At 45.5% G+C, this 16,920-nt stretch overlaps 2 protein-coding genes across 2 annotated transcripts in view; one reads left to right on the top strand and one right to left on the bottom strand.

Moving 5' to 3' along the window:
* The first annotated feature begins 106 nt into the window (after positions 1 to 106).
* The window catches only part of stab1 (stabilin 1), a 41,364-nt gene continuing 24,550 nt past the window's right edge, over positions 107 to 16,920 (top strand). Inside the window, 40 exon segments of the mRNA XM_019860489.1 lie at positions 107 to 229; positions 440 to 683; positions 868 to 953; positions 1,588 to 1,657; positions 1,782 to 1,877; positions 2,483 to 2,596; positions 2,883 to 3,070; positions 3,148 to 3,284; positions 3,409 to 3,536; positions 4,105 to 4,181; positions 4,294 to 4,419; positions 5,244 to 5,396; positions 5,501 to 5,572; positions 6,319 to 6,432; positions 6,507 to 6,560; positions 7,000 to 7,080; positions 7,179 to 7,337; positions 7,479 to 7,541; positions 7,634 to 7,726; positions 7,861 to 7,947; positions 8,590 to 8,701; positions 8,787 to 8,973; positions 9,745 to 9,838; positions 9,973 to 10,131; positions 10,522 to 10,617; positions 10,881 to 10,976; positions 11,298 to 11,345; positions 11,432 to 11,565; positions 11,658 to 11,769; positions 11,934 to 12,011; positions 12,181 to 12,282; positions 12,548 to 12,652; positions 12,736 to 12,870; positions 12,969 to 13,097; positions 13,447 to 13,500; positions 13,716 to 13,829; positions 14,232 to 14,275; positions 14,277 to 14,338; positions 15,222 to 15,317; positions 15,717 to 15,762. Of these exon segments, the coding sequence (XP_019716048.1) occupies positions 173 to 229; positions 440 to 683; positions 868 to 953; positions 1,588 to 1,657; positions 1,782 to 1,877; positions 2,483 to 2,596; positions 2,883 to 3,070; positions 3,148 to 3,284; positions 3,409 to 3,536; positions 4,105 to 4,181; positions 4,294 to 4,419; positions 5,244 to 5,396; positions 5,501 to 5,572; positions 6,319 to 6,432; positions 6,507 to 6,560; positions 7,000 to 7,080; positions 7,179 to 7,337; positions 7,479 to 7,541; positions 7,634 to 7,726; positions 7,861 to 7,947; positions 8,590 to 8,701; positions 8,787 to 8,973; positions 9,745 to 9,838; positions 9,973 to 10,131; positions 10,522 to 10,617; positions 10,881 to 10,976; positions 11,298 to 11,345; positions 11,432 to 11,565; positions 11,658 to 11,769; positions 11,934 to 12,011; positions 12,181 to 12,282; positions 12,548 to 12,652; positions 12,736 to 12,870; positions 12,969 to 13,097; positions 13,447 to 13,500; positions 13,716 to 13,829; positions 14,232 to 14,275; positions 14,277 to 14,338; positions 15,222 to 15,317; positions 15,717 to 15,762 (4,202 nt within the window). The 5' untranslated portion in view covers positions 107 to 172.
* The window catches only part of ccdc71 (coiled-coil domain containing 71), a 38,000-nt gene continuing 35,356 nt past the window's right edge, over positions 14,277 to 16,920 (bottom strand). Inside the window, exon 3 of the transcript XR_002167101.1 lies at positions 14,277 to 14,327. The gene's annotated coding sequence lies outside the window, so the exon portion shown is untranslated. The remainder of the gene's footprint in view (positions 14,328 to 16,920) is intronic.

Below are 16,920 nucleotides of genomic sequence, written 5' to 3'. Positions count from 1 at the left end.
ATATATATATATATATATATATATATATTGTTTTACTTTATTGTGCCTCGTCGTCGTACATTTTTTTCCCCCCTTTTTCTTTTTTTTGTGCCCTCTGGCTGCATCATTTTTTGGGGGGTTGTTTTTTTTTTTTTTTTTTTTTTTTTCATTTTTTTAATCAGGACACTCAACCATGCTGCTACTGCTGCTAGTACACTTACTAGGACTACAATCTTCACTGCAACTACAGGTGACACACACACACACTTTGTTGTTGATTTTTTAATAGATAAAAAGTAGTACTATTTTACATGATCATTGTAAGACCAGTCGAAAATTTCTAGGACTGAAAACTTTTTTTCTAATTTGACCCCAAAAAAAAGAAACTTGCTGAATATTTACAATTGACTGTTTTCTTCAACTTAACCTATGGTTGATTTTGACCCTGGTCCTGCGATAGACGCAGCCGCCCGGCCGCTGTGACATCCCGCAGAGGCTTGACATGTACACGGTGTGCACGTCCTGCGCGGCGGTGACCAGCAGTCTGTGCCCGCGCGGCTTCACCAACAGCGGCGTCAAGAACTGCAGCTACCTGGTCCAGATCGGCGGCAATAAAGTCTTACTGGACGGATGCCACCGCCTTTGCGTTAAGAGCTTCATGCAGCCACGATGCTGCCCGCAGCACTGGGGGCCACTTTGTCTCCGTGAGTCGCTTGCAAAATTTGACAAATGATTACTGCACGCTTTTTGTTTTATGTTTTTTTTTTTTAAACATTTGGTTGAAAAAGTCAAATAATTAATTAGTGGCCAAAGTTCAAAGTAATCAAATATCCACTTGAAGTGCAAAATGCTTGAAAGTGACCCCCATTCTTGCTGACCTGGCCCCAGCCTGTCCCAGCTGGTCGGGGAAGACCTGCAACTTCCACGGAACCTGCATGGATGGAGACCTCGGCAACGGGACCTGCGTTTGTGACGTCAGTACCTTTCCTGCATGCCTGTCGCATCAACTTCTCGTGCCTGTTCCTGCTACCCTCTACTGCCTGTTGCTGCTGCTTCTCATGCCCGTTGCTGCTCCTTATACTGCCTTTTTCTACCACGGTCCTTTTTATTCCTGATTTTGCAGCTTTTTCCTGTTCCTGCTGCTTTTCAGGCCTGTTCCTGCTATGTCTGCCCATTCCTGCTGCTTTTTATTCACGCTCCTTCTGCTTTGCATGTAGTTCTTGCATCTTTTCATGCCTATTCCTCCTATCTCTTCTCCCTGTTCCTGCTACTTCTTATTCCATTCCTGCTCTTGCTGCTTTTTATTCCTCTTCCTTCATCTTCTTCTGCCTGTTCCTGCTGCTTCTAATGCCTGTTGATGTTGCTTCTTATGTCTTTTCCTGTTGCTCCTTGTTCCAGTCCCTGCTCCTGCCTCTCTACCTGTTCCTGTTGCTTCAACTCTCTGCTGCCTGTTCCAGCCGCTCCCAGTGACCCTGTTACAGTTTCTGTCACTCGCCCCACGACATCAGCATGTTCCTACCGCTGCCATTATTACTACCTATTCCTGCTGCCTCGAGTACCTGATCCTGCCATTGTGTAACACTTGCTCCTACCACCTCGTGTTGCCAGGAAGGCTTCAGTGGGTTTGCGTGCCAGACGTGTAGCAAGGAGGACACTTTTGGCAGCAACTGTGACAAAGGTCAGAGCTCACATGCGCGCTGGACTACATTAGAAATGACCGAAGATTACGTCGCTGTATTCTGTGTGTATTCTTGACAATGTATGTGTTGTGTTGTGTTGTGCTGTTGCGTGTTTTGTGCTAGCGTGCGACTGCGAGCACGGCGTGTGCGAGCAAGGCCCCGAGGGCAGCGGCCAGTGCTTCTGTCAGCCGCCGTACGCGGGGAAGCGATGTGACCAAGGTGATGCGCCGCACTCGCCCCTTCTCTTCACTTATTACATATAGTAAAATAAAATCCACATTGTAGCGTGGGTACAAGATCATTATTTTTAGAACCTCATTCAAAATCAAGATCATTTAATTTAGCACATCAAATTTATGTTGTATGTAATTGCACAACAATGATGTGATTAAAAAAAATAACAATTATGCTTAAACATTGATTGAAAATCTAATTACTATTAAAACAAATATGTTTATATATTTATTTAGTGAAATCTAAATGAAATATAAAAAATAAAATGAAATGTGATAAAAAATGAGGAATTATAATGAAATGTTATCATAAATTTGACCAAATAAGTTGATTTACTTCCCTTACAGTTCAGTTTTCCTTTTTCTTCCTTTTTTTGGTGTGCAATTTTTGCCATGCCAATCAATCATAAGGGGCCAGTGTCTTCCATGAACAGGGTCAAGCTAGAGCAGCCATTTTTGTAGTTTTTAGCACAAGCACACGATCGTGTCCTTGTCAAAGAGTCCACATGCTTCCAAAGATTCACCCAGTCGTCCTGTGTGCTCATTGAGACTGTGTGTTTGTGCGTGTTTTTTTTTTTTTTGTGTGTTCAGTGAACAACCGGTGCAACTCGTGCGGCGCATACTCATACTGCGAAGGAGAAGGAGACGCCGCCACTTGCCAATGTTTGCCAGGATACAGGAAGTCGCCGAAGAACAAATGCGCAAGTAAACATGACGCCCGACCCTTTCGTTCACATCAAATTGCTGCTTTCTTGTCCAAAAATGAAAAAATTGGTCATCATTTTACACAAATGACCCAAATGTAGATTTCATGGGTTTCCATTGGCCACGAGTGGCCACCAAAAGGTCAAATAGGCTGAAGTTGGAAATCAAAATTAAATGAGATGGACTTAAATGACCAGCGTAGATTTTTAAAGGTAGAGGTGCACTTTCCGATTATGTTCCTCTTTGTATTGGAAATTTTTACTTTTTATTTGTTGATCTTTTTAAGGCATGTGCGTGTCGAGCAGCTGCGACGTCAACGCTCAGTGCTCCACGCAGGGGTCAAAGGTCAGCTGCGCCTGCAAGGCCGATTTTGAGGGTGACGGCCGCGTCTGCGTACCCAAAAATCCTTGCGCCGTCAACAACGGCGGCTGTCCCCTCAACAGCACCGTCTGCGTCTTTAAGGGGCCCAACAAGGTGCGGTCAATGAGCTGCGCCGTTCCGAGGCTGATGACGAGCGTGACATCTGAATTTTTTATTTTTTTGTCTTCCAGGCGGCCTGCGAGTGCATGTCCGGGATGGCTCCGGTGGGGGCCAGCCCCAAGTCGGGCTGCCGGCTGCTTTCGTCCTGCTCGGCGGGCACCTGTCACTCGTCGGCCGTTTGTGAAACTGGACTGGATGGAAATGCCATGTCAGACACACTTTTGTCTAAATTCAATGAATTTGATACGGATGACAAGAACAAACGGACTTGAACAAGTCATGCAGTTTCTCCATGTGTGCCTTTTGGTTTTTTTTTTTTTTTTTTTGGTCAGGTGTGTGTGCATGCCGGGCGAGATCAGCGATGGGCGCCGTTGCTATGGTAACATGATGGATCGTCTGCAGGACCTGAACCGCAACGGAGTCCAGAAAAACAAACTCATGGGGGCCTTCGAACTCTTTGGTATCAACATGACACTCCGTACACTACGCACCTACTCGGTTTCTTGCCAGACTTTAAAAAAGTAATAATAGCCATGCCACAATGAACAGTCCATTTTCAAGTGGAACGATTCGATTTTGTTCGATTCAATGAGTTTCTTCGATACGGTACGCGGCTGTAGCTTTTCCCGCGTATAATGTCATGAATATGTACCAGCACATACAAGCTTTAAGAAGCCCAAACTTTGCAAGTTAGTTCAATGAAACGAAGCAGTAAATTATTCGCAGCATCAAAGCGACTTATCCTGACTCCACACAGGAAGGCCGGAGCTGGGATCGAACCCACGACCTCTGCACTGTGAGGTCTACGTGCTAACCGCTCGCCCACAGGGCCGCCCTATACATACATAAGAACAATAATTATGCATTCACATTGATTATTTTTAATCCCGAAATAATGAGTAGAAGTTATAATAATCTAAAAAATACATTATGTATGCATTTCTACTGCATGGAAGACTAGACAACAATAACTTGTGACTGCTGATGTTTGTGCATTATTCTAATGGTATTTCCGTTTTGTGTTTCAGTCAAAGGTTGTCTATCGCTGATGACTCACAACGGACCGTTCACGGCTTTCGTCCCTCAGCTCCAAACGTCTCCGAGCGTACGAGGATCGGGCTATTCTTACCGCCTCGCCCTCCAATAAATACTATGACGCCATTGCTCCGGAGACATGAATGTCCATCTTGACGGGCGCTTCCGCTTTGCACTTGCAGTCTGGGAACGAGGAGAGGGTATGTCGCGACCACCTGATCCTGGGTCAGCACCTGCTGCGGGACATGGCGGACGGCCGACAGTTCAACATGTACGGAGGCGCCAAAATGAAGTGCAAAGACAACAAGGTACCAATGAGGCAGCAAACAAAAGGTCCCAAATACTCCACCCTTGGAAAACCTCCTAATTGAGTTCCTTTGACCTTATTTCCTCCACCCTTAAAAATGATGGCAACCCAATATGGGTTATTTCTAACCCAGCAGTTTTAAGGGTGTCATGGGAAAATAGTTTTGACATTTTGGGGGAATTTGCTTATCCTTGGTGAGATATGTTTTAGTCATTTGTTTAATTTTTTTTTTTTCCAAAACACCAAGAAAGGTGATTTTCTTGTTTTTCCCAATAAAACATTTCAACATGTAAAAATAGAACACATCCGCATTTTAAGAAAATCTGAATGAAAATTAAAAACACAAAAGGCATTAGCTCTATCTGACTTTTTATTTAAATATACCAAAAAAATAATAATTTTCAACCGGAAAAGTAACCACTCACATATTTTGAAAAAAATACATTGAAATGAAAATGTCATGTCTTGAAATTTTTATTTCTAATATAAAATATTAAATCCAACATCTTTTCATGTTTTCAGAGACAATAAATAAATATTTCCTAATTTGTGTCTTTTTTTTATAAATAAAAAATGAATATGTATACATTTTGTTTTTGTAATTCCTCAACTGATAAAAATTTTAAAAACTCCATCATACCCACTTTTTTTTTTTTTTTTTTTTTATCCTTCTGAACTGTAAAGTAAGATTTGCTCCGAAGGGGAATTGAAATTTGGACGAGCAAGGCAAATTTCAATTCCTTGCTTGTCCAATTCAAATAAACGAGGCGTGAATGATCGTTGACATGCTTTGATTTTTGCATTTGTGCGTTGTGTCCTCGCTAGCGTTTCATCATGCTGCACGATCCCACGCGGGTGTATGCTGTCGTCCAGGCCGACCTGCCGGCCGCCAACGGCATCATCCACATCATCGACCGGCCAATCACGGGCCCCACTGACGACCTGCCTGCTCTTGTTCCTCTTCCTCGTCTAGCAGAGGTCAGTACACTACTCAATATATGCAGGATGTACCATGATATCAATATGAATAGGAAAAATAATTTTGTGATATGTCTTTTTTTTTTTTTTTTTATTGGGGGAAGTTCGCAACATTGAACATCGGGGAGGTTGTGAGAAAAGAGCCCGCCTTCAACCGCTTCCTGTCACTCGTTGATGTGAGTCAAAATGATTTTAAAATATCACGGGCTGATACTATATTTTATGTTTGTAAAAACTGCTATTTTTATTCTCATTTGAATCAAAAAGGAAAAAATATTTGAGTTGTTTAGAAAAAATACAGAGAGAATTTTTCCAGTTTTTGGAAGGCGGTTTTATCGACAGTATTTATATTTTTTTATGTGCCAATTTTATTTTTATTTTAAGTTACCTGACATACTAAGAGTACCGGTAATGTTTTTTTTTGTTTTTAAAAAGAACGGTCATGGGAAAATAGCTCCAAATTTCTGTACTATTAAACTCAACTTTATTTATTGAGCACTTCAAACAGAACCATGACTGAAACGTCTGGACGTAAAGTAAAAATCTGACATATAAAAACAAAGGCAGTAGAAACAATTAGTCGCACAAAAAAGAATAAACACAACATTAACACTCATGTTGAGTTGAGTTGTTCAATATTTTTTTCCAAAAACATTTTTATTGTTTTTTTTTTTTTTTCTTTGTGTCAGTCATTGGCAGAGTGTCGCTGTTCACTGGCTGACTGGGTCCCTTGGCGGGGGTCCAGTCTATGCTGTTTAAAACAATGATGAACAATTTCAACTGTTAGACAAACACAGATAAAAATCTTGTTTTTGAAAACAACATCTCGATTCGTCAAAAGATTCGGAAGCCATCTCAAGACTTGTTTTGAGCTTGTGCGTGTGTGCGTGCGTGCGTGCGTGCGTGCGTGCGTGGTGTGCAGAATTGCGGTGCGATCCTGCCCCTGAACGGCCCAGGGCCTCTGACCGTCTTCATCCCCAGTAACCAGGCCGTGGACAACGCCAGAGACGGCAGCATCCTCTACATGCTCAATGATGTGCGTGCCAGCGGAAAAAAAACGACCACAACAGCAGTCAACTGACTCACAACCTGCTTTCATTTGCTCCTCAGGCCAAACCCAAACTTCAAGAACTTCTCCGGAACCACATTTATTCAAAGGGCAGCGTAAGGAGACACACACACACACACACACACACACACACACACGTGTGCTACTATGCATAAAATGTCATATTTTTAAAAACAAAAAACAAAAGACAAAAATATGACATTGCATTCAGAATATTAGGCACATGTTTGGGTTTTTTTTTTTTAAATTAAAAAAAAAACAACAAAATGTAATCATTTTCTATTTTTTAAAGCACATTGTTAAAGTAAAATCTATTTATGAAAGTATTTTTTCTTAAATATAAGATATTAAACATAATAAATCGATTTAACCGGGGAAAAATAAATAATCTTTTGATGTTTTCCTGCAGATTTTTAAATTTGAGTCTTCATTTGATTTCTCCTGAAACTATTTTTCATACTTATAATGCAATTTCTGAAATTCTAACTCCAAATCAAGTTGAAAATGTTGTTGTTGTTGTTGTTGTCTCCATAGCTGACGTCCGATGACTTAATGTCTCTTCCTCATATCGAGACGACGGCCAATCAGCTGCTGACCATCTCCACGTCCGCTGAGGTGAGCCGCTCTCCTGGCTGTCTTTGTGGGGAGCCCACGCTAATCTGACGGCGCCCCCTGCCGTCCACTGCTACTCGACCTCTTTTCTCCTTTCTCAGGGCAACCTCCTGCTGGGCGGCAAGGGCGTGCGCGTGCTGTCACCCAACAACCGAGTGCTCAACGGCATCATCCACTTGATTGACGGCCTCCTCTACCCGTCCACCATCCTGCCCATCATGCCGCACAGATGTGATGACGTCCAAAGCAAAATCGCACAAGTCAGGACCTCTGCGCGCATACACACACACACACACACACACACACACACACACACACACACACACACACACACACTCATCAAAATACACAGCTTTATGAGTGTACACAGAGACAAAAAATACTCACTTGTGTTCTTTCAGGGTCCGTGTGTTCACTGCAGTTACCTGTATGAGACATCCTGTCCGGTTGGCAGCACTGAACTGGTAAAAATCCACCCATGCATCCATGCATCCGTCCGTCCATGTCTACATGCATGCATGCATCCATCCATCCAACCAAATGCCATGTTGTTCAGGACACTCACCTGATTGGCTGCGACTACACGCCGTCCCCTCTGCATCGGTCGCCGAGCAAAGGCTGCGCCAAGAACTGCAACGTCACCACACGGGTCAGGCCGTAGTCACTCATTTTCTTTTCAAAATACTTCCAAGGGAACGTAGATACTCGTCAATTGTTTTTGTTCTCGGACTAAATGAATCCATGTAATAAGAAGGAAGTATACGTTGTTGTGTTCCTGATCAGACGGCCGAGTGCTGCAAAGGTTTCTTCGGGCCCGACTGCAAGCCGTGCATCGGTGGCTTCCAGCATCCCTGTTACGACAAAGGAACGGTCAGCAACAACAACTCGCTTCATTATTATTTGTATGACCTGCAATTTCATCTGCTTTTTTTTTCTTTCATTCTATTGTTTGGTCTATTTTTTTTTTAATTTAGTTTTTTGGGTGATTTCTTTTTTTCATGTTTTGGATTTTAAATTGTTTTATTTTTTATTCTTTTTGTGAATTTGTTTTTGTATTCTTGTTGTCATTTTCTGCATTGTTTTTCTAATATTTTATCATTTTTGTCATTTCATTTTGTATTACTTTTGAAAAAATTCTTTTCATTTGATCCAATAATGGATGGAGTAATTGATTCGAAAAAGATTTGATTTTATTCACATTTTGTGCTGGATACGCTCCAGCACCCCCCGCGAACCTTGTGAGGATAAAGTGGATCGGAAAATGGATGGATGGATGTGTGTTTTGGAATACTTTTTGAAATCCATATTTTTGCTTGTTTTTTGCATTGATTTGATTTTCACAAAAAGAATCTAAAAAGTTTTTTTTCTATTATATTCCTTTTTGTATTTGTAGTTGTTTTATTATTCTTGTAATTATTCTACATTTTTTATTTTCTCCACTATTTTTGTGTTATTATTTTATACTTGTCACTGGCGTCATTGCCTTAACGCTTTTGTTTTTGTTTTTTACAGTGCTTTGACGGTATCCGCGGGAACGGGTCTTGCAGCTGTCAATCACCCTTTGAGGGCGTGGCCTGCCACATCTGCTCCGACCCATCCAAACACGGAGAGCACTGCGATGAAGGTGACGCGTGCTCCGCCGGTCGAAGCCGGCCGTCGGCCTCGAACACCACTTTAGCGTGTCGTGTGTCATTTATGTGTGCTGGCAGAATGTCACTGCGTCCACGGCGTATGCGACAACCGACCGGGCAGCGGCGGCGTGTGTCGGCGCGGCTCGTGTCTGGAAGGTTTCTCCGGGGAGCGTTGCGATAAAGCGGCCACGCCGTGCAACGCCGACGGCCTGATGGAACACTGCCACATCAACGCATACTGCACGCACAACGGCCTGCAAATCACGTGAGGCTGACTCGTGAGACTGATACGTTTTGCCCCCCGCCCTCAAAAATGTTTTTCTGGGGGAAAAATGCATTGTTCTTCTTGAAAATATGGATTTTTTTTTTTTTTAATGTAGAAAAAAATGAACGACTTTTTCTTCTTGTAGTACATCACAGTCCCAGAAGTTGTCAGTATTTAAGGGAAAAAAAGTTCTACATTTTTGGAGAATTTTTTTAAAGATATATTTTTTGAAATATATTTTTTACAAATGGCATCATTTCATAGACTTTTTTTTTAACCCCAAGTATCATTAAATTAAAGTAAGTTGCTTTCTCTTGGTGAGGAAATAAAATTCAATTATAAGCGAGGGAACTTTTCATTTTACTGGGGAAAAATTATGAGAAAAACTGTTGTGTATTTTTGCCACTAAAGTAATATTTTTTCCTCCAAAAACACATGATCGCTTACGAATGAGGTTGTTTATTTTCAAGAATGGTTCAGTCACATTTTTTTCAGGAAAACAACAATGTTGTAAAAATAATTTTAGAATCGTCTTCTTTTCTCAAGAAGAAATGTCACATTTTTTCCAGTATTTTTTTTGGGAGTGGGGGTGATTAAAAAATGTCTTTTTGCAAAATAGTTGCCTTTTTATTTTCTTTCTCAAAACTTTTCTCATCAGATTCTACTTTTTTTTCATGATTTCCCATCTAACGTGTTCTAGCGTGCAACTTTTTTTTTTTTGCGTCATTCCTTAAGTGCTGAGGTGCTAAGTACTTTTGCTGTTGGCGCCAGGTGTGTTTGTCGGGACGGCTACGAAGGCGACGGCCACTCATGCACAGCCATCAACCGCTGTCTGAAGAGCAACAGAGGAGGCTGCCACGCCAACGTAAGATTTCGCTACAACATTCTCCCATTCTCCGAAAAGTCAATCGCATGCAACGGCCGGAAATCACAAAGTACAGATTCTTCTTCGTTACTTCGTTTTTTTTTTGGGGGGGGTGGTGGTTTTGCTCCCGCTAGGCCGAGTGTGTGTATGTGTCTCCGGGAAACGTCTCGTGCGTCTGCGTGGAAGGTTGGACGGGTGACGGGCGCGTGTGCGTGGAGATCAACAACTGCCAGACGGATGCGCGAGGAGGCTGCAGCACAAATGCAAATTGCAACCACATTGGACCCGGACAGGTTAGAGCTTCATATAGTGTTGGGTTTTTTTTTTCTTCCCATTTTTAATTTTTCTATATAGACAACCATGTAAATGTAATGCATTTTTCACAAAAAAAAAAGAATATATATATATATAGGAATCACAAGTCCTGCCATGGGTTTGGGAATATTGGTTGTACCCTCCTCCAGTGTGTGTGTGTGTGTATATACACACACAATTAATGTTAATGTCATATTTTTTCCCGGCCGACATTTTTCTTGATTTATTACGTTTGCATCACAAATGTTGACTCAAAGGCTGTTCTCCCAATAAAAAACTACACAAACCGAAAGTTCCAAATTATATTTGGGTCTTTTTCTAAATGTATCTGTTAATATGTACATTTCGGTGTGTCTGTGCCCCCGCAGAGCGAGTGCGTGTGCAAAACAGGTTACATGGGGAATGGTGTGGATTGTGACTTCATTAATCCCTGCTTCATCAAAAATGGAGGCTGCCATGAGCTGGTAAGGATGCGCATTGGCGCCACACCACACTGCTTGTGTTGACATGTGTATCTGGAATGCCCACGTCAAGGCCTTTCAGTTGACATCTGACTCCATGTGATTTGCTACTGATGACATTTCACCTCCAACCATCTCCTAAAAGATCTTAAAAGCATGTTATTTTGGGCCCGCGTGAGGGTATATTGGCAGCGTAATAACATATCTGAAAAGCCCTCACTGAGTCCTGAAATATGACATATGACTTGTCGCAAATGGATCTTCAGGCAAGGTGTGAGCAGACGGAGGGCGGCAACCTCACGTGCACGTGTCCTGACGGCTACGAAGGAGACGGAACCATCTGCTATGGAACCTTAATGGAGGTCAAAACTTGACACTTACACTTCTACCAATTCATCCACGTACCCATCCAGCCACAAGCCATTTGCCTACCGTCTGGCTACCTACCCAACCCATCAATGCACCTACCAACTCATCCATTTTCACTTTCTTGGGCCCCCCCCCAAAATGACTCACATGTCAAATGTGAGTCATTTTGCTCTCCCCCTACCCCTCTTTCATTACACAGTGGTTAACTCTTCGTATACTTGCACAAGTGTTGGAACTATTGAAAGTGTAACATGAAACAATGCCTGGAAATAGCGTTTGTGTGTGTGCGTACGTCTGTGTGTTTCTTTGTGTAGGAGCTGGACATGAACCCGGCACTGAGCAGCTTGTACTTCATGATCCATGTGTGTAAACACCGTCCCACGTCCGCATCTTTGGATGACATCATTCACGCATTTGACCTCGTTTGTGTGTGCTTGTGCATTCACAGAGGTACCCGAATGCCGCCGAGGACTTGAGCGGTAACCTGACCGTGCTGGTCCCGGCCAGAGGGGTCCTGCGGAACATGAGTGAGGCCGATGTCACATTCTGGAACACAAGACACCACCTCCCGCACATCCTGCGGTGGGTTAGCTCATGCACGCACACACACACACACACACACACAGGCACACAATGACCGATTGCCAACTTCCTGTGTGACTTCCTGTTTCCAGGGCTCACTTCCTGCCAGGGATTTACTCCATGGAAGACATGCAGGGGATGATTGGCCGCAAGCTGGCCTCCATGAACCCGCTCACCCAATGGGAGATCACGAATAGCAGCAAGGTAGCGCGTTCGCCGTCATTTTTATTGTCGCTGTTCTATGAAGGGGCAGAATGGTGGGTGAGTCGTTAGCACGTGTGCCTCACAGCTCCAAGTTTTGTGTTTGGAATGTTGGCTCCGCCTCTCCTGTTGGCGGCGTACTCAAGTGTGATACGGTGTCATTGCAGGGAATTCTCATCGGCGGCGCCGCCGTCATCATCCGGAACCAGCCTGCCATCAACGGCTACTTCCACGTGATTGACAAGGTGAGACGGCCTGATTTAGCGCTTTAGAATGCATTCCAAGCGAACATGCTGACGGCTCATGGAGCATGTTGAAAAGCAAGAATGCAACTGAGGCGGCCCATCGGGGCCAAAAGCTTTTGCGTGTCGCCCGCCCGACTGCAATGGCATGGATGGATGTGTGTGTTTTTAGGTTTTATTCCCGTCCCGTTCGGACCTCCCGCCCGAGCCTCCCACCCTGACGGCCTTCCTGGAGTCATCGCCTAACTTCAGTCTGTTCCGTCAGTCCGCTCTGGTGCGTGACGCAACACCACTGCATTCCTCCGTGTGTGTGTGTGTGTGTGTGTGTGTGTGTGTGTGTGTGTGTGTGCTTTGTGTTTCTGTAGTGTGTGTATGTGTTGCGCATTTATTTGGGGTGGGGGGTGCTTTTGTTTGTGCGGTGTGTGTTCATGCAAGTGTGTTACCCCTGGGCAGATGTGCATTTTTGCGTGTGTGTGTGATTGTGCGTGTGTTTTGCATGGGTGGGCATCCCCGGACTTTGCGTCCGTTCTCGGCGTCAGATGTACAACCTTTCCGAGGAAGTCAAGCAGCTGGAGTTCACCCTTCTGCTGCCCACCGACGACGCCATCCGCCAGTACCTCAGCGACAGCAACTCCACCCAGCTGGTAGGTCGCCTGCCACGCCCGGGAGAAGTTACATAAAAAATGCTCAAGTGCCACGAAAACTGCTAACACGCTACCATCCGCAGGACGCCGACGTGTTCAAGTATCATGTGATTCGCAGACAGCTGCTCTTTCCCGATCGTCTGTATGACGGTATGCTCAAGAGCACGCTGCTGGGCGCCGACTACCAGGTCCAGTTCCACCTGGACTCCAACAACCGGGTAAAAAAAAAAAAAAAAACATTCAGCGAGTTCCTTCATTGGACTTTCATGTTGTTCTCACTCGGGTTCGCCCTCTCGTTGTTTATGGCCCCTTTCAGACGATGGTGAACGACGTCCCACTGGACGGCGCCTTCACCGAGACGCAGTATGGCGTCGTCATGGTCCTCCCGCGCGTCCTCGCCGTGCGCCGCAACAGATGCACCCAGGAGATCACCGTGCAAGTCAACGTAAGAGCGAGCATGCAAACGCTTGCCCCGGAGTCACGTTCAATCAGCGACGGGCCACTTCAATTGTCGAGTGGCTTCATCAATGGCCCGGTGCTCCAGTGGTTAGCACGTCGACCTCACACTGCAGAGGTCGTGGGTTCGATCCCGGCTCTGGCCTTCCTGTGTGGAGTTTGCATGTTCTCCCCGGGTCTGCGTGGGTTTTCTGCGGGTATTGCGGTTTCCTCCCGCATTCCAAAAACATGCATGGCAGGCGGATTGAACATTCTAAGTTGTGAGTGTGAGCGTGGATGTGTGTTGCTACAAGAGTGTCGTCACAGTGTTTTCCCTCTGTGTGGTTGCACTTCATTAGGGCCGGTGTACCGCCTGTGACGGAGCCCCCCGCTGCCAAAACAGATACCAGCCGGTGAGTCGCTCAATTGTGGAGCACAATCACATCAAAAGGAGAAACATCTTTATTGGCCATTGGTGTAAAAACACACGCGATTTTTTTTTCCGGTAGAATGAGCCATAGTAGTCTTGCAGGAACAAGCAACTCAAAAAAAAAAAATTTAGGACATGACGCATGAGTACAAGAGAATCTTTGTAATTATGTGTCCGCGTGTCTTTGCTCCCCCTCAGATCGTAATGCAGTTCCCGGAGAACATGAAGCCCAACTGTCGATTCAGAAAGCGCGTGGGGTCCCGCAGGAAGTCCGTGCTCGGCTGCGTGATAAAATGTCTGCAGATTGCCAAGGTAGCTGCCCCTTCTTCATGCTAGCAGCTAGCATACATCTATCTGAGTTGGACCCTTAATGTTAATTCTGAAGCATCCGATGATGCCTTGTGGGATGAGGCGCGTGCTCACGTGCTATCAAATGGCATGCAAACCGATAGCAAACCGAAAACAAAACTGAGGCGAAGACAGTTCGATAAAGATGCTGCGTAATGCCTGGAGTTGGGTCGTATTTCACGTGACAATGGTTCAAATGCTAACATGCTAACACATAGAGAGATAGCAACCCGAGGATAGAAACTGCTGAGGAAACTCTTGAAGGACTGTATATCATGACGCCATTTCCTTACGACAACTGGCGAATGCTTTGACATCACGGCCTGCGCTTGTGACTCTGAGTTGTCCCCGACGTGTCCCCCGCAGCATCAGTCATGTTGCCCTGGTTACTACGGTTCCGAGTGCTTCAATTTTCCAGGGCACCGCCTGTGAGGACTGCGAGCCGGGACGCTACGGCGTCAACTGCACTTCCAGTGAGAGACACATACACGTACACGCATGCATACACATTTACCCTCATGCACACACAGAAACGCGAGCAACGGCAGGCGCTCCTGCCATTGAACAACTGTCACACAAGTGTAAAAATAAGTGAAGCACTGTCCCACAAAGTGAAATGTTGGAAAGCCATGTCCACGTGCGTACCTGTGTCTATGTTATGCATGTGTGTGACAGTATCCATTTGGCTGTTTATCTGTGTGTCTGCATTGACCTTTTTGCGTCTCGTGTGCACGTGTGTGTCTGTATCTCTTTCACCAGTGCGCGTTTGTGCACGTGGACGTGTGTTTCTGTGCGTTGAACAACTGTCACACAAGTGTAAAAATAAGTGAAGTACTGTCCCACAAAGTGAAATGTAGGAAAGGCATGTCCACGTGTGTACCTGTGTCTATGTTATGCATGTGTGTGACAGTATCCATTTGGGTGTGTGTCTGTGTGTCCGCATTGACCTTTTTGCGTCTCGTGTGCACGCGTGTGTCTGTATCTCTTTCACCACTGCGCGTTTGTGCACGTGGACGTGTGTTTCTGTGCGTTTTGGGTTTTTGAGCGCATGCATGTCTGTCAATGCCTGCTTGCACTTGTGTGTGTGTGTGCCCAGAGTGCGCGTGTGATCACGGGAAATGCGACGACGGCTTGTCAGGAAGTTCTATGTTATGCATGTGTGTGACAGTATCCATTTGGGTGTGTGTCTGTGTGTCCGCATTGACCTTTTTGCGTCTCGTGTGCACGCGTGTGTCTGTATCTCTTTCACCACTGCGCGTTTGTGCACGTGGACGTGTGTTTCTGTGCGTTTTGGGTTTTTGAGCGCATGCATGTCTGTCAATGCTTGCTTGCACTTGTGTGTGTGTGTGTGCCCAGAGTGCGCGTGTGATCACGGGAAATGCGACGACGGCTTGTCAGGAAGTGGCAAGTGTGCGTGTCACAAAGGCTGGAAGGGAGCATCGTGCTCCATTGGTAAGATGCGAGCACACACTCACACACAGCTGTAACCAACTCAATCTGAAAAAAATCTCCCTTCATCCGTTTGTGTATACGCGTTTTGGGTTTTTGAGCGCATGCATGTCTGTCAATGCTTGCTTGCACTTGTGTGTGTGTGTGTGCCCAGAGTGCGCGTGTGACCACGGGAAATGCGACGACGGCTTGTCAGGAAGCGGCAAGTGTGCGTGTCACAAAGGCTGGAAGGGAGCATCGTGCTCCATTGGTAAGATACGAGCACACACTCACACACAGCTGCAACCAACTCAATATGAAAAAAACCTCCCTTCATCCGTGTGTGTGTGTGTGTGTGTGTGTGTGTGTGTGTGTGTGTGTGTGTGTGTTGTGTGTGTGTGTGTGTGTGTGTGTGTGAGACAGAGATCAAGGACGACGCCTGCGGAGGAGTTTGTGATGAGAACGCCAAGTAGGTTCTATTGATGTGCGTGCGTGTGTTTTTACCGCCATTTTGCTTCGGATATTTCCGGTCAGTGGACTCTCAGTGACCTGGCATCTTGGGACCTGGAGTTTTGGGGAATAAACAAAAAAAACTAGCAAGCGATGACTGATAGCGCAGTTGTAAGTTGGACACTTGTCTCATTGTTGCATCAATAAGTCGAAATGATTTTAAAAAGGAATGGCACGGTGCTTGAGCGGTTGGCCTGTCCACCTCACACTTCTGAGAGGGGAGCGCGGGGGGGGCTCAAATGTGGGCAGCGTTCTTCTTGCGTGGAGTTCGCATGTGGGCCAGAGTAGCTGCACAAGAGCCATGCACATGTGACTGGTTCAGAATGGAGGGATGATGATGATGATGATGATGATGATGGTGGTGGACATTTTTCCCAATGTTGCCCATCGTTGCAGCTGCATCACGGGGCCGGAGGGAAGCGCCCCCGCCTGCGTCTGCGTCGCCGGCTACAAGGGTAACGGCACCGTCTGCAAAGGGAACGCACTCTTCTCCATCGATGACTTTCTCTTGTACGACTGCGACTTCGACGACTATACTTCTACTTTTACTCCTGCTACTCCAACTCCATCTTCGACAACTTTTCTCTGTACAACGCCATCTTCGACAACTTTTCTCTGTATTACCTCTGCTCCCACTACTACTTTCTTCTGCCACTTTTAGCTCTCTTACTTCGAGCTACTTCTACTAGTCTAAATTCTTGTGCTACAGTACTTGTACTACGTCCACAACCGTTTCTACATCTTCTACTTCTTCTTTCCTTATTTCTCCTTCTTCTGCCAGTACTGCTTGTCCTTCCTGTACTCATGAGCGCGCGTGTCCCTCAGAGGTGGACCTGTGCAGCCTTTCCAACGGCGGCTGCTCGCCATTCGCCACCTGCGCCAAAGTGTCGGCGGGCGTGCGTACCTGCACCTGCAACACCGGCTACACAGGCGACGGCGTGGTCTGCCTGGGTAGGTGACGCCATCGATGTACATACACGCTTCCTGCGCACCGCTCGGGATATCGGGCTCAGCTGTGAGACGAGCCTCAAATGCACGCTAACCTTTACAGGTCAACTTCATTTGATCGTGTGTGACCTTTTTCAGAGGTGGACGGCTGCCTGGTCAACAACGGCGG

This window comes from Hippocampus comes, unplaced genomic scaffold (assembly GCF_001891065.2).
Source record: "Hippocampus comes isolate QL1 unplaced genomic scaffold, H_comes_QL1_v1.1 scaffold106, whole genome shotgun sequence".
Lineage (NCBI taxonomy): Eukaryota > Metazoa > Chordata > Actinopteri > Syngnathiformes > Syngnathidae > Hippocampus > Hippocampus comes.
This window is presented reverse-complemented; position numbering and strand designations above follow the sequence as displayed.